Source organism: Pelodiscus sinensis, chromosome 3 (assembly GCF_049634645.1).
Source record: "Pelodiscus sinensis isolate JC-2024 chromosome 3, ASM4963464v1, whole genome shotgun sequence".
NCBI classification, from domain to species: Eukaryota; Metazoa; Chordata; order Testudines; family Trionychidae; genus Pelodiscus; species Pelodiscus sinensis.
Window position 1 is genome coordinate 134,231,471 of NC_134713.1, and position 13,728 is coordinate 134,245,198.

The 13,728-nt window shown below is 39.3% G+C and overlaps 1 protein-coding gene and 1 long non-coding RNA gene across 5 annotated transcripts in view; one reads left to right on the forward strand and one right to left on the reverse strand.

Annotated features, from left to right (window-relative positions):
- Window positions 1-4,276, forward strand: part of LOC142827989 (uncharacterized) — a 77,555-nt gene extending 73,279 nt beyond the window's left edge. The window contains exons 3-4 of the long non-coding RNA XR_012902845.1: window positions 1,500-1,594; window positions 4,164-4,276. This is a non-coding gene — a long non-coding RNA (uncharacterized LOC142827989). The remainder of the gene's footprint in view (window positions 1-1,499; window positions 1,595-4,163) is intronic.
- A 7,801-nt stretch (window positions 4,277-12,077) lies between these two features.
- MEMO1 (mediator of cell motility 1) overlaps window positions 12,078-13,728 on the reverse strand; it is a 47,337-nt gene continuing 45,686 nt past the window's right edge. For all 4 annotated transcript variants that reach the window (XM_075924918.1, XM_075924916.1, XM_075924915.1 and 1 more), the window contains 2 exons: window positions 13,496-13,600; window positions 12,078-12,736 (listed from right to left, as the gene is read on the reverse strand). In XM_075924918.1, coding sequence (XP_075781033.1) covers window positions 12,605-12,736; window positions 13,496-13,600 — 237 coding nt within the window. In that variant the 3' untranslated portion in view covers window positions 12,078-12,604. The remainder of the gene's footprint in view (window positions 12,737-13,495; window positions 13,601-13,728) is intronic.

A 13,728-nucleotide genomic window follows, 5' to 3' on the forward strand; every position in this document is an offset into this window, starting at 1 on the left:
AGAATTTTGTGGAACCCCTCATAACAGTCTCATATATCGAGCTGAAAAAGTAGACCACAAATAAGTAAGGATAATAATAAACAAATGCTAAACAAAGTCATGAGATTAACGTTTAGTTTAATTGCACATATTTAAAAACAAAAATCACATTTAATGGGTACAAAAAATAAACCTAAAAAACGAATATGCATTATATATTGGCAGTTTTCAATGCGATCAGTAGTTTTTCTTCTTTTCTTGGCAAATTCTTTTTATATTTAGTTTAATACTGGAAAGTTGTATTCGCATATCTGGCATGGCATTAAGTTGATTTCTGTATTTCGTTTTTGTTGCTGCATAATTCGAGAACCCAGTTTCACACAAGTATGTCCTGGCGAAGGGTAATAACTGACAAATTGCACATCTTGATAAAGCTGAATATTTTTGACATAAGCTGCCTCAAAATGTAATCAGAGAAAATTCTTTAAATGTTTGTATTAATTGGCCATCTGAAGCGATTTCAATTAGGTTTCTTAATCTTGCGTAGAAAAACCAACTGACTTTTCTGTTATACTTAATGGATTTCGAATCCAGTTATTGTTGTCATTTATGATTGGAAAATACTTAATGTTTACGTATAAATCATGAAGATGATCTGCAATGTCACTGTGAATATCTTCATCGAGTTCACATTCGTTTTCTTCAAGGAAATCATTCAGGGTTGGGAAATGATCCAAATTATTGTGTCCTACAGACAAGATCCAAAACAGTAGCTTACGTGACAATGACAAAATTTTATCTTTTGCATTATTTCCTTGCAGCGACAGATTTACTTCATTTAGTTTTTGTAAAGATGTCCGCAAGATATGCAACTCTCGATAGCCACGAAAAGTTTGTTAAACAATCAGAGAGTCAGAATTTGTGATTCAGCAAATATGCGGAGAGCTCATGACGCAACTCAAATAATCTAACAAGCACTTTGCCTCGTGATAGCCACCTGCCTTCTGTATGTAGAAGCAGGGCTCTATGCTGACTACCCATATCTTCACACATAATTTGAACAGTCTTGATTGTAATGGTCGAGTTTTTATATACAGTAATTAATAATCTGTACTGTTTCATCCAACACATTTTTAAGAGAGGGAGAAATATTCTTAACTACCAGTGGATGTCTGTGGAGAACATAGTTATTGCTGGTGAAGTTTGGTGCTACATTTTTATTCATGTTACAGCACCATCCACTGTTCCTACCATTGCTTTAGCGCCATCACTGCATGCATCAATACATTTTTCCCAATTTATTTCATGTGTTTTCATAAAGTTAGATACAATTGAATATATTCTCACCAGTTGTATTGGTTTGCAAAAATTTGCATAAAAACAAGTCTTCAATAGATTTATCAAAATTATAACAAATACAAGCAAAACTGCAACACCTGAAATGTCAGTGGACTCGTCTAATTGTAATGAATATGCATCACATAAATGCAGCTAAAAAATAAGCTCCTTTTTTATTTCAGCAGCAAGATCGTGAATATGACACATGAAAGTGTTGTTTGATAGCGGCACAGCCTCAACTTTTTCACAAGACTCCTCATCCAACATACAGATTACGGTATTTTTTGTGCATGATTTTATGTGTGATTCCCCAATTGTGTGTGCTTCTCCGGTGAATGATATATAATAGCTAACTTTGTAAGATGCCTCTGTTGCATTTTTGTTATCTGTTTTGGCAATTTTTGACATGAAGAGTTTACTTTTTTCAAGTGATTCAAGCTTCCACTTAAAAAACTAGTGTCTTTATCTTTGTATTCCGAGTGATTAGTTTCAAAATGTCTTCGCAATTTAGCAGGTACTAAAGAACTATTAGATAATATTTTGTTGCATAGTACACACTGGGCATCTGGAGCATCTTTGTTTCTATTGCTTATGAATCCAAATGACAAATAGCCCTCAGCATACATGCGTTTCTTATTACTTGGCTGTAATTCTTCATAATTAGCTTGAATTGCCTCGGTATCTTCCTTGCTGGTTTCAGTAACAGCAGGAGTGTTTGAAGTACTAGCTTTTTTCTTAAAAATTCCTTCTTTTAGCCAATGATCCATGGGGAATTTTAGTATCAATAATTTAAATTCTATGTGTAGATACTCTTAACTTGTCATATTGTTAAAGTCACCCATATTGATCCACGCTCCCTGACGGTGAGTTCAGGGTTTCTGGCGTTATATAACACATGATCGCACCACTGACTGACTGCGCGCGCAGCCCTGAGTAGTGAGTAAGGATGTTAAAATGCAGTTAATTGACTAGTTGGAATTTCCATTGACTAGTCAACTAGTCAATATGCACTTCCGCATTCCTCCTCTGAAATGTACAAGAGCCTGCTGGGGCTCTTGTACATTTCAAAGAAGGAATGAAGAACTTCGCATACAGCCCGGACCTGTGGGAAGTCCCACTGACTCTGGGCTGCACGCAGTGTGCCTGCTTTGAAATGCACAGGAGTCCCCAGTGGGGGCTCTTGTGCATTTCAAAGCCATGGAGCCTGGGATCAGCGGGGGACTCTCAGTACCCCACTGATCCCGGGTTCCGCACGGCACTTCCGGATCAGCTATGAGGCGGCTGCCCCTTTGAATCGCCGCCTCACTAACTTTCAAAGGGGCAGTGGAGCCTGTGGTCAGCCGAGGGCTCCCTAGCTAATCCCGGGCTCCGTGCGGCACTTCCCCAGAACCCGGGATCAGCTGGGGAGTCTTTAACATCCCTCTGGAACCCTTATTTTCACTTTGCGGAACCCCGGGGTTCTGCGGAACACCATTTGGAAAACACTGCTCTAGATCATTTATAAGTATGTTGAATAGGATGGTTTCCAGGACAGATCCCTTGGCGAGCCCACTAGTTATTTCTCAGAAAACTTACTGTTTATTCCTACCCTTTGTTTCCTGTCTTTTAACCAGTTATCAATCCATGAATGGACCTTCCCTCTTATCCCATGACAACTTACTTAAGAGCCTTTGGTGAGAGACCTTGTCAAAGGCTTTCTGGAAATCTAAGTACAGTATACTATATCCACTGAATCCCCCTTCTCCACTTGTTTGTTGACCTTCTCAAAGAACTCTAGCAGATTAGTAAGTCATGATTTCCCTTTACAGAAATCCTGTTGACTTTCCCTCAACAAATTATATCCATCCTTGTGTCTGACAATTTTATTCTTCACTATAGTTTCAACTAATTTGCCTGGTACTGACATTAGACTTACCAGTCTGTAATTGCCAGAATTACCTCTAGGATCCTTTTAAAATAATGGTGTCATGTTAGCTATCTTCCAATCATTAGACATGGAAGCTGATTTAAAGGATAGGTTGCAAACCAAAGTTAATAGTTCCGCAATGTCCCATCTGAGGTATTTCAGAACTCTTGGGCGAATGCCATCTTGTCCTGGTGACTTGTTACTCTTAAGTTTATCAATTTGTTCCAAAATCTCCTCTAATGACACCTCAATCTGGGACAATTCCTCAGATTTGTCTCCTAAAAAGAATGGCTCAGGTTTGGGAATCTCCCCAATATCCTCAGCCATGAAGACAAAAGCAAAGAATTAATTTAGCTTCTCCGCAATTACTTTATCATCTTTGAGTGCTCCTTTAGCATCCAAGGGCCCCAGTAGTTGTTTAGCTGGCTTCTGCTTCTGATGTACTTAAAAACAAAATTTACTATTACTTTTTGAGTTGCTGGTTAGTTGTTCTTCAAACTCCTTTTTGGCTTTTCTTCTTGTATTTTTACACTTAATCTGACAAAGTTTATGGTCCTATTTTATTCACTAGGATTTGACTCCCACTTTTTAAAAGATATCTTTTTATCCGTCACTGCTTCTTTTATCTGGTTGTTAAGCCATAGTGGCACTTTTTTGGTTCTCTTACTGTGTTTTTTAATTTGGGATATAAATTTAAGTTGGGCCTTTATTATAGTGTCTTTGAAAAGTTTCCATGTAGCTTGCAGAGATTTTACTTTTGTCACTATACCTTTTAATTTATGTTTAACTGACTTCCTCATTTTTGTGTAGTTCCCCCTCTGAAATTAAATGCCACAATGTTGGACTGCTGAGCTGTTTTTCCTACCACAGGGATGTTACATTTTATTATATTATGGTCACCATTTCTAAGTGGTCCTGTTACATTTACCTCTTGAACCAGATCCTGCGCTCCCCTTAGGACTAAATCAAGAATAGCCTCTCCTTGTGGATTCCAGAACCAGCTGCTGGAAGAAGCAGTAATTTAAGGTATCAAGAAATTTTATCTCTGTATCCCGTCCTTAGGTGACGTGTACCCAGTCAACAAGGGGATAGATGAAATCCCCGAATTCATCAACATATATGCTGCAATTAGCAAAAACTTGGTTGGGAAATAGACTGCTGACCATATTTCTCAAGGATTTCAGTGGAAGCAGGATCAGAACGTGAAGCAATGTACACTGCTGCTCTTTTACCATGCAAATCAACCCTATCTACCCGAAACCTGCAAAAGCAAGATGGCTGTGACAGTTTACTCATTCTTCTTCGCCCTCTACAAAATAGGGCAAGATTTGGCCATCATCCTTGCTTTATGTACAGGAAGCATAAGTAATACTCAACATTATTCTAAAATACTGTACCAAAATATTACAATCCATTGTTTCTCTAATAATTAGCCTGAAAAGACATAATATGCTTTGACTTCTAAAAAAAAAAAAAAGCAAGCCAGAGAAGAACACTACACCTTCTACTAGCAAGCAATGAGCACCTCTACAGTGAAAAGACCATTTTTAATAGTCACTGAATGGCACAACTACTGATGAAGTCTTCCGGACCTCTGAATGTTGACCACATCCACACTTGGCTCCTAAAGCAAAGGGAATTTATGTATATGCAAGAAATTATACACACAAATTTTAAAAGTAATGAAAAAAGACATCATGGATCATGTCTGTCTTTATGGCAGTAATGGGCAACCTATTTTATTTAGTAAGAGGGCTGCAGGCATTGCCCTCCATCGCTGTGGGCTGCAAGATTGTTGTAACCAAGAAGGTCTCCCATGATAGGTCAGTTTTGCTAACTGCACTTGTGTACCGTTTGTGGAGTGTGCTCATTGAACTGTAGCAGCACCTTGATAGGTTGCAAAAGGAACGCACAGCTCATAGTCAATGTCATGTGCAATCAGCACTCCCCTCAGTTCATGTGCCTTGTCACTTTAATAATACCCGATGGCAAAAAATTATGCAGAAAAAACCCAGTGGAATCGGGCAAGCCTGTGTGTGGGCAATGGTAAATAAAATGTTTTGCGGGCCACACATAGAACCCTGATGGGCTGCACATTGTCCACCATTGCTCTATATTATTACTGTCACAAGAACTACCACTGTTTTTGCTTTCATTTGCAGTAGCTCCATATCCCACTGCTAGAAAGCTTTTGTGAACAACATCGATACTCAGATCTCTCAAAAGTTTCATCACAGAAACTTCTTGTTCTCAGTGGAAATATACATTTACATCAGAAATTCTGAATCATGATGTTGCTTTTAGAAAATATTGTTTACACCAAAGTAATTGATCCCACATCATTTTAACCTCACTGGACTGAATCATTCCCATAAAGACACAAAAAGCACAAAAGGCCAAATTCTAATAATGAAATCAATATAAATGTTGCGATTAACTTCACAGGGATCAGTAAATAGCTCCTTTTGAATTACCTTGAATGCAAAGACCCCTAATTAAGGTAAAAAATTTAAATGGCAGATCAGGTACTTCCATTTCCTGAAACCTTACAAAACATGTCATGATGTATATTTTCTTCTTGGTGCATACATAACTAACTACATGAATTAGAACTGCATGATTAGAACAAGTATTCCTTGTGTTTCATACACATTGGCTAAAATAAGGTGCTTTAGCTCCAATTCCTGGTCCCTGTTTTGGATCCTTGAAGAATGTTCTACACACTTTTTGAGACCAAGGTGATAACTTTACTTATCTTTCATTCTACTTCTTTGAAAACATGACAAAGGATTCTCATTCACAGGGTTTGTGCTCCTAGCACAAGACAGATGAGAAATCCTCTAAGGCACTGGTGCCCAACCTTTTTTATACTGTGGACTGGCAAACATTCCAAAACTTTTGACAGACCGGCATTGACACATTTGCATATTTATAATGGCAATTAATTTTAAATAGTGACATGTTATTTTACATTGTATCTGTGCACACACAGTACATGTCATTGTAACAGATTATTTTTATTACTACTCCCCCCAAAATGTATTCAAAAACTGCAAAACATAATAAAAAATACAGACAGTGCTTTCTTGTCAGAAAACATTAATGATGGCACAGGATGGGGCAGTGGGCTGTTAACCCTCATGTCAGCAGCAGCCAGGCAGGGAAAATAATGAAACTGTGGCATGCATGCATGCATAAATGAGTGACAGCTTTGTGGATCCCAGGCTGACAGGGCTGGGGTAGTCATATGGATTTTATCAGAGGAATAAAGATTGTGAATTCTTGAACTGTAAGGCCAATATAATAAGAAGTTCTTCAAATATACAAAACACAGATGTAGGGATAATAAAAATAAATGTATAGTGCATGTCAAAATCAAGGAAGTGACTTGCTTTTTGGATTCTTTGAACCCTGATTTCCCTTGCTTCCTATGTATGAGAAAATCCCAAGAAGAATAAAGCACCCGGGGCTCAGTGTGGCCAGATGGCAGCAAGTCCCTTAGTGTGCGCACTTGGCTAGGAACAGCTGGAGGCTAGGGTGAGGCTCCTGCCAAGCAGAGAGGGAAAAGAGAGCTTCCCAGATGCGCCAACATGGACAGGAGGAGAAGGGGCTCATGAAGCAACTGGTTCCTGGGTTGGGGGCACCCAGGAGCTTCTCTGCTGCAGTCGCCCTTCACGTGGGACTGGAAGCAGCCACCCTCCACATAGTGCTGGCCCTGGCCACTGGAACAGCAGCCCTTAATAATATAGTGCTGGCCCCAGCTGCAGGAACATCCACCCTCCACACGGCCCCAACAGCTGAGCTGGAACCAGGGCTACAATGAGGCTGCCCGCGGCCCCAGCTGCAACATACTATCAGCTGCCCACCCTATCATTCATCTTGCCGCTGCATGGGGAAGTGGGCGGGAAGAAAATTTTTTGTGTGCACAAAAGCATGCACCTTATGGGGAACACCAGTGGGCAGGGCTCATTAGCAGGCAGGGACATGGCCTGGCAGTGTGCCTGGGAGGCAGGGGTTTACAGCCCACCACCAGTCCGTAGACCAGTGGTTGGGAACTGCAGCTCTAGATATCTGACCTTCTAAAGCTGCAATAATTGTGGGTTTTGTGCATTGCCCTCCTCTCATATTACACAGCACATGCTACTAATGGCCACTATTTTAGTGCCCACAACAATCTTTTTGTCAGTTCCTCAATAAAAGAAGAGTCGCGCACACCCAGCTAAAAAGAATAACTAATGTAAAAAGGAATGCTTAAAATAGCCCCACAAAATTGCAGGTAAATCATTCTTCTGACTCTTACACGATCCTTTTACAGGATTTTCTCTCTGGGAGAATAAGCAGTATGAGATATATCCCAAAACAACAACAGTAGAGCAAAGAGTGTACAAATTGGACTAATCAGCACGGAAGAAACAAGACAAATTTAAACAGTTAAATAACAGTAAGGATAAAATATCACCCACCCCTCAAAGACTTGAATAGAAAGCCTGATTCTGCTAATAGGTGGCTGTATGGGAGGCCAGTTTGGAGGTGTGCTCAAAAACACAACACTTTCAGAATCTGACAGACTTAAATAAGGGAGAATCTGAAAGAAAGAAAAGCTCTAGAGGTAGGAACAATATGGGTAACAGGTTCTGCATTACTGAAAGAATAAAATCAGATCCTATCTATAGATCCTTTCTATAGAATGAATCCAACTTTTAAGTGTATGTAGGGCCATCTGGCTGCCTTGCATATGTACAAGATTAAAAATACCTCTCAGATGCACTAGATTCTAAAGCTCAGTTACACATTGCAGCTGAATTTGCCATCACCAATAAGGTGGCCTTTCATGCAAGCCAATGGGAGCTATGAGGCTCCATGGTGATGGACACTTTTAAACTAAGCGACCCCTTAGCAGCTTATCCAGGTGAGCCCCTAGCCCACTTGGAGAACCACTGCTTTAGGTTGCAATGAGAAAGCACTTTTGGGTTCAGATAATCCAGATCATCATGAAAAGGTGCCATAGATTGGGTAAGAAATTAATTTCTAAAAAACAGATTGGTGAGAGCTAACACGGCATTTCCCTAGAGTCCCCCTGAGAGGAGCACCTTTGTAGACCATGGTCAAAAAGCATGCTCCAGGCACTGATGCAGCATGCTGACCCAGTTACTGGGCACCATGCATGCTAATAATCACTACTCCGAGTGCCTCAATATGTCCAAAACTTCAGCTTTAGAAGAATTTAGCTCTGTTTCATGCTAGAAGCATGAGATGCAACAATATTGTCTTTAAAAGAAACTAGTAACCCAGAGATGGGCAATAATTTTTGATGGAGGGCCACTCACAGATTTTCGTAAGTGGTCAAGGCCCGCACTTTGAAGGTGCAGGGTCTGAGAAGGAGGTTGGGTGCAGAAGGGAGTTTGAGGTAGGGTTGCCAGGTGTCTGGTTTTGAACCGGACAGTCCAGTATTTGAGCTTTCTGTTCGGGAAACAAATTGAGAAAATATAAATGTCCGGTATTTTCTAAATAAGATGTAATGTAGATTGTGATGTAATGATAAGCGTGTCTAGTATTTTTGCTGAAACCACCTGGCAACCCTATCTGAGAGGGAGTTGGGGAAAAAGGGGTGCCAGAGGCAGGCTCTGACTGGGAAGCCCTTACCTAGGCGTCTCCTGGCCAACAGCCCTGCAGGACCCCAAGGCAGACTCACTGACCGCTGCAGCCCCATACTGCTCAAAATGGCTCGCTGCTCCAGGGGAGACTGCCCCTGCCCCTAGCAAAATCTCTCAGCTCCCATTGGCCAGTTTGTACAAAGATGCATGGGGCTGTTCCACAGCTGCTCAAAGAGGCATGGGGCTGTTTTGAAGCGGCTTGCGACTCTGTGCCTGAGGGTCCAGGTGGAGCGGCCTATGGGCTGGATTGGATGGCTTGGCCTGGTAGATTCAGCCCACAGGCCGGATCTTACCTGCCCCTGTAGTAACCAGTACTCAAAAAGAAAAACAAAATATTGTAATTTTTTTTGTAATCAATAACATTTTCATGTGATGAATATGTGCACTCAATTATGTAACACAAACTGACAAAGAGAATCACTTTCTTTAATTATATTTAACAAATCTTTCTTGCCTTACTACAAAGTCCCACTGAAGTGAGGGTCTGATCATCCACATAAGGCAATCAGCATTTTCCCCAAACATAGAATCATAGGACTGGAAGGAACCTCGAGAAGTCATCGAGTCCAGCCCCCCGCCCTCAAGGCAGGACCAAGCTCCGTCTACACCATCCCTGACAGATGTCTATCTAACCTGTTCTTAAATATCTCCAGAGAGGGAGATTCCACCACCTTCCTTGGCAATTTATTCCAATATTTGACCACCCTGACCGTTAGGAATTTTTTCCTAATGTCCAATCTAAACCTCCCTTGCTGCACTTTAAGCCCATTACTCCTTGTCCTGTCCTCAGAAACCAAGCTGTTACCTTTATTTGAATGAGAAGAACATGTAGTAAGTCCCAGTGAATCTGGAACAATGTTGTTCTGGTCTTCAGTGAAGGTCTTTTAAAGATTCTTCCTGTCCCTTTTTGACATATTTAACCTGAGGCACCTAGAAACTCTTCAAAATTAAGCCAAAATCAAGGGAACCTTATACATAAACAAGTACATGTATATTTGACACTAGAGGTGCCCTATTCTCACAAGACAGCGGGTTCTACTACAAGTCCTTCCAATTATGTCTCTACGATTGTGGCAGTATAGGAGGCTAGTTTGGAGTCTTTTCAGAAAAATTATCAGCGTGATTAGTAGGTTCAGAAATTCCATTTTTAATTAGAAACTTTATTTTTAAATACATTACATAGTTTACATGTGGTGAGACGTGCTTTCACCATGAGATATTTCAGAACATTGTGCTGAGCAAAATGGCTATAGATTTCCTTGGAACTTTCCTTTTTTTTAAAAAATAACAAAAATATCTTCTTACAGAACTAAGAGGCAACTTAAAAAATATTTGTATTTAAAGGCTATTACTACATTAATCTTAGGGTAGAAATATTTAATAATTCCAAATAACTGCATGTTTCAGAAAGGATGTAAGTTTTTGGCATTATGATCAACAGAAATTCAAATTCTAAATAATCCTTGAATTCACTAAAATGTGGAAGAAAAGCAAAATAATGCTAATTTCAATGATCAAATCATTTTTGCTAAATAAGGCACAGTCATCAGAAATCTTTGAAACTTTATAGAAGAGTATACAAATTCAGATTTATTTGTACATATTAATCATTTTCTTTGATAAAGCCTGAAAGATTTTTTTTTTTATCTGCTGCTCAGAGTTGACAGGAACAAGTCAGAGCAGCAAGGCAACTAATACAGAGAAGCCATGCAAAGAGTGAAGCTTGATGCTTATGATGGCACAAAAATATCTGCAAAGTAGTTCATTTTATAAATGGAGCATTCACCTGATATCACTCAAGGGATGACCATCCAATTAAGGGAAAAGTAGATGTGGAATTATTTCTGTGAGTAGTGCCTACACACAAAGTTGTCCTTCCCCACCCCTAAAAAAAATTATAAGAATGAGACATACAAAGGTCACTTGACAGTAGGGATGTTAAATACTGGTTAATTGAATAGTTAAGTAACCTCATGAAGTCCTATTGGTTACTCGACATTCTCCGGGGGCAAGGCCAGCAGCCAATGTGCTCTGGCCCCACTCCCAAGGAGCCCCCTGTCACTCTGTGCTGCTGCCACTGTATCAAAGGCAGAAGCACAGGGTGCTAGGCAGGAGGTGGTCTGCGAGGGAAGCCAGTTTAAAAACCAGCTCCCCTTGCAGATCAGCAGCAGCCCCTGCCCAGTGGAAGGTCTGAGCTCCCAGACCTGGCATGAGCCAGACATGAGCCAGGCTGCCTGCCCGCCTGGCTCCTAATACACTTTAAATGCAGATCTGCAGCAGGGGTAGGTCTCAGACCCAGCACAAGCCAGGACTGAGCTGGGCTTCTGGCTATCTGGCTAAAAAACGTATGGCGGGAGGAGGGGAGGATGCATGTAGTCTATAGCATTAACCAATAAGTTTTTGCTTATCAGTTAATCAGCTACACTATTACATCCCTACCTAACAGTAGACCAGATGTCAGGGAATGTTAACTCCATTTACTTAAACAGTAACTACTGCCATTGCAATTTGCACTAGTTATTAAACAAAATGATATTACCAAAAATGGTATTAACTGAACAATTACCATTATTTTGGTTGGAGAAGTGCTGAAGGAACCCATAAAATGTAGTGATGTTTCAAGTGGTTGGAAAAAACAGAATTTTTTTAAGACAATTTCTTATTCAAGAATTCATATGTGCGAAATTTCTTTTTTCAATCAAATCCTCAAGGAACAGATGCATGAATTTAGCACTAGATGGCCCATATGATCTATGAATGTTGAGTATGTTTTCAGAATTACCTAACTGGCAGACTTTTGTTTTCAATTTTTATCATTGCAATTCAAGTGCTATATCCATTTAAACTGAATAATCAAGTTTTGACATTTAAAAAAATAATCTAACTCATTATTTTGACACAAATTTGTATCACATACCAAAATATAATTTTATATGTAGTTCTGTGAAATAAATGCAAACACTAAAATATAAAAAAGATTTTAAAAATTAATTTGCAAAGCTGATCTCATACTGCAGCTTTGAGGTAAAAAAAATTCTGTAAATGAAGAAGTTATGACATAAATGTGGACTATAAAATACATTCTCAAGTATTTTACAGAATGGTTGAGTTTCTGATCAGGCATGAGAGTCTGGAGGAGAATAATGTTAATGAGAAGCAGTTCACATACAGAACACAAGCAATAAGTTTAAATCAGACTATTTTGGTTTGTGTAGCCCTTTATTAGCAACTAAAATAAAGATATTTGTTGTACAACATGGCTAGTAACTGACTATACTGGAATTTTATTATATTCTAATACAGGATCATTTATAAATGCTTTTTTTTCTTCATTAAAAAGCTCCCACCCTTTTTTCTGTTTACAACTGGCAAAACTATTCTGAAAGCTGAGTACATGTGCACAGGTCTGCAAAGAGTGCAAATTTAGGATATGGTAAATGCTTTACATGTTGTATCTGAAAGGACTGTCTACTACCATGCCTTTACAGACATTATCTTTTTTTTTAATCGCTAAGTTTTGACACAAGTCTTCCTTCCATTTTCTTAAACAAGAAAGCATTTGTAATGAGTTGAAACTAAGGAAGGACTACACTACTAGAAAAGAAGAGAGTTCTATTAGTTTGAGGTTTCAGTATACCCAAAGACCAGGAACCGTATCTTTGTAAGGGCTAAGCTGGGACCCCGTACATAGTATGTGTGCAGGTAGCATCCCTGAGTGTTTGGAGGTTCAGTGGACCATAAGTGCTCCAGCAGCATAACTCACTGAGCTGTCTTGCCAGTTTCGACACTGGCTTGACTGGGCATAATTCAAAAATGAAAAGCTCATATTCATTCCATTCTTCTGGAGCTCTGTTATAGCCTATATAAAAAAAAGAAATGAAAAAGAAAACAAACATTTTAAGTAAAAGCTAGAGATTCCCCAATGTGTTCTCCGCAAAGATCAACCACACAATGAGTAACACCTTCCCTGCTAAAAATAATATTGTGTCCCTCCCCTCCTTCCTTGTGTTTTAAATTAGATTTAAAAATACAGGGCTGACTTGCTGTCAAGTATGGACTTGCTCGTTTGTACCAGTCCAGCAATGCTGTACAGCAGCCACAAATCCTCTGTGATCAACTAATTAAGCCAAGTTTATGGCTGCTTTGTATCACTAGAGGAGCACATAGTATCCGGAGTATAACATAGAATCTGACCCATAACGAGTATAAATTTAAGAGTTAGTTCAGTAATGCTGCATGCAACTCCCCTTTGAAATATTGCCAGAAGCCATAACACGTTCACAAATGCCAGATAAATAATATACAGGCAAACATACTTTAAAAAAAATATATTTTCTACTTTTCACTAGGGATGGGAATTTCAGAGGAATCTAGGAAAGTTAAATGCATATTTCACACTGAAATTCAATGGAACTGGATGTTTATCTCCCTTAGCTACTGAAAATCCCAGCCTTAATAAAAAGTAAAGTTGCCTGTGTATCAGCCTAGAAAATGACAGAGTTTGAAAACTTGGATTTAGATGTCCAATCTCAGAGGTAACAGTTCTCCGAGCAATTTATTGGTGAGAGAAATTTCAACAAATTTGCAAGTCAAATTTTTCAAAAACAGTAGTACTTACGTTTAATAATACCCCAATGGGATGTCTTCCACATATTGTATTATGATATTTCTTCAAGTAATTGCTAAATGATACAGGATCTAGCTGTTCTATAATGCTCATACCCTGAAAAAGAGTCAATAGTAATAGTAAAAATGTAGGAGCCTTACAAATAACAAACATCACAACCACATGTGTTTGTGAACCTCAATTCTGAATCATGGGAATCTCAGTATATGAACAGTATTTGCTGA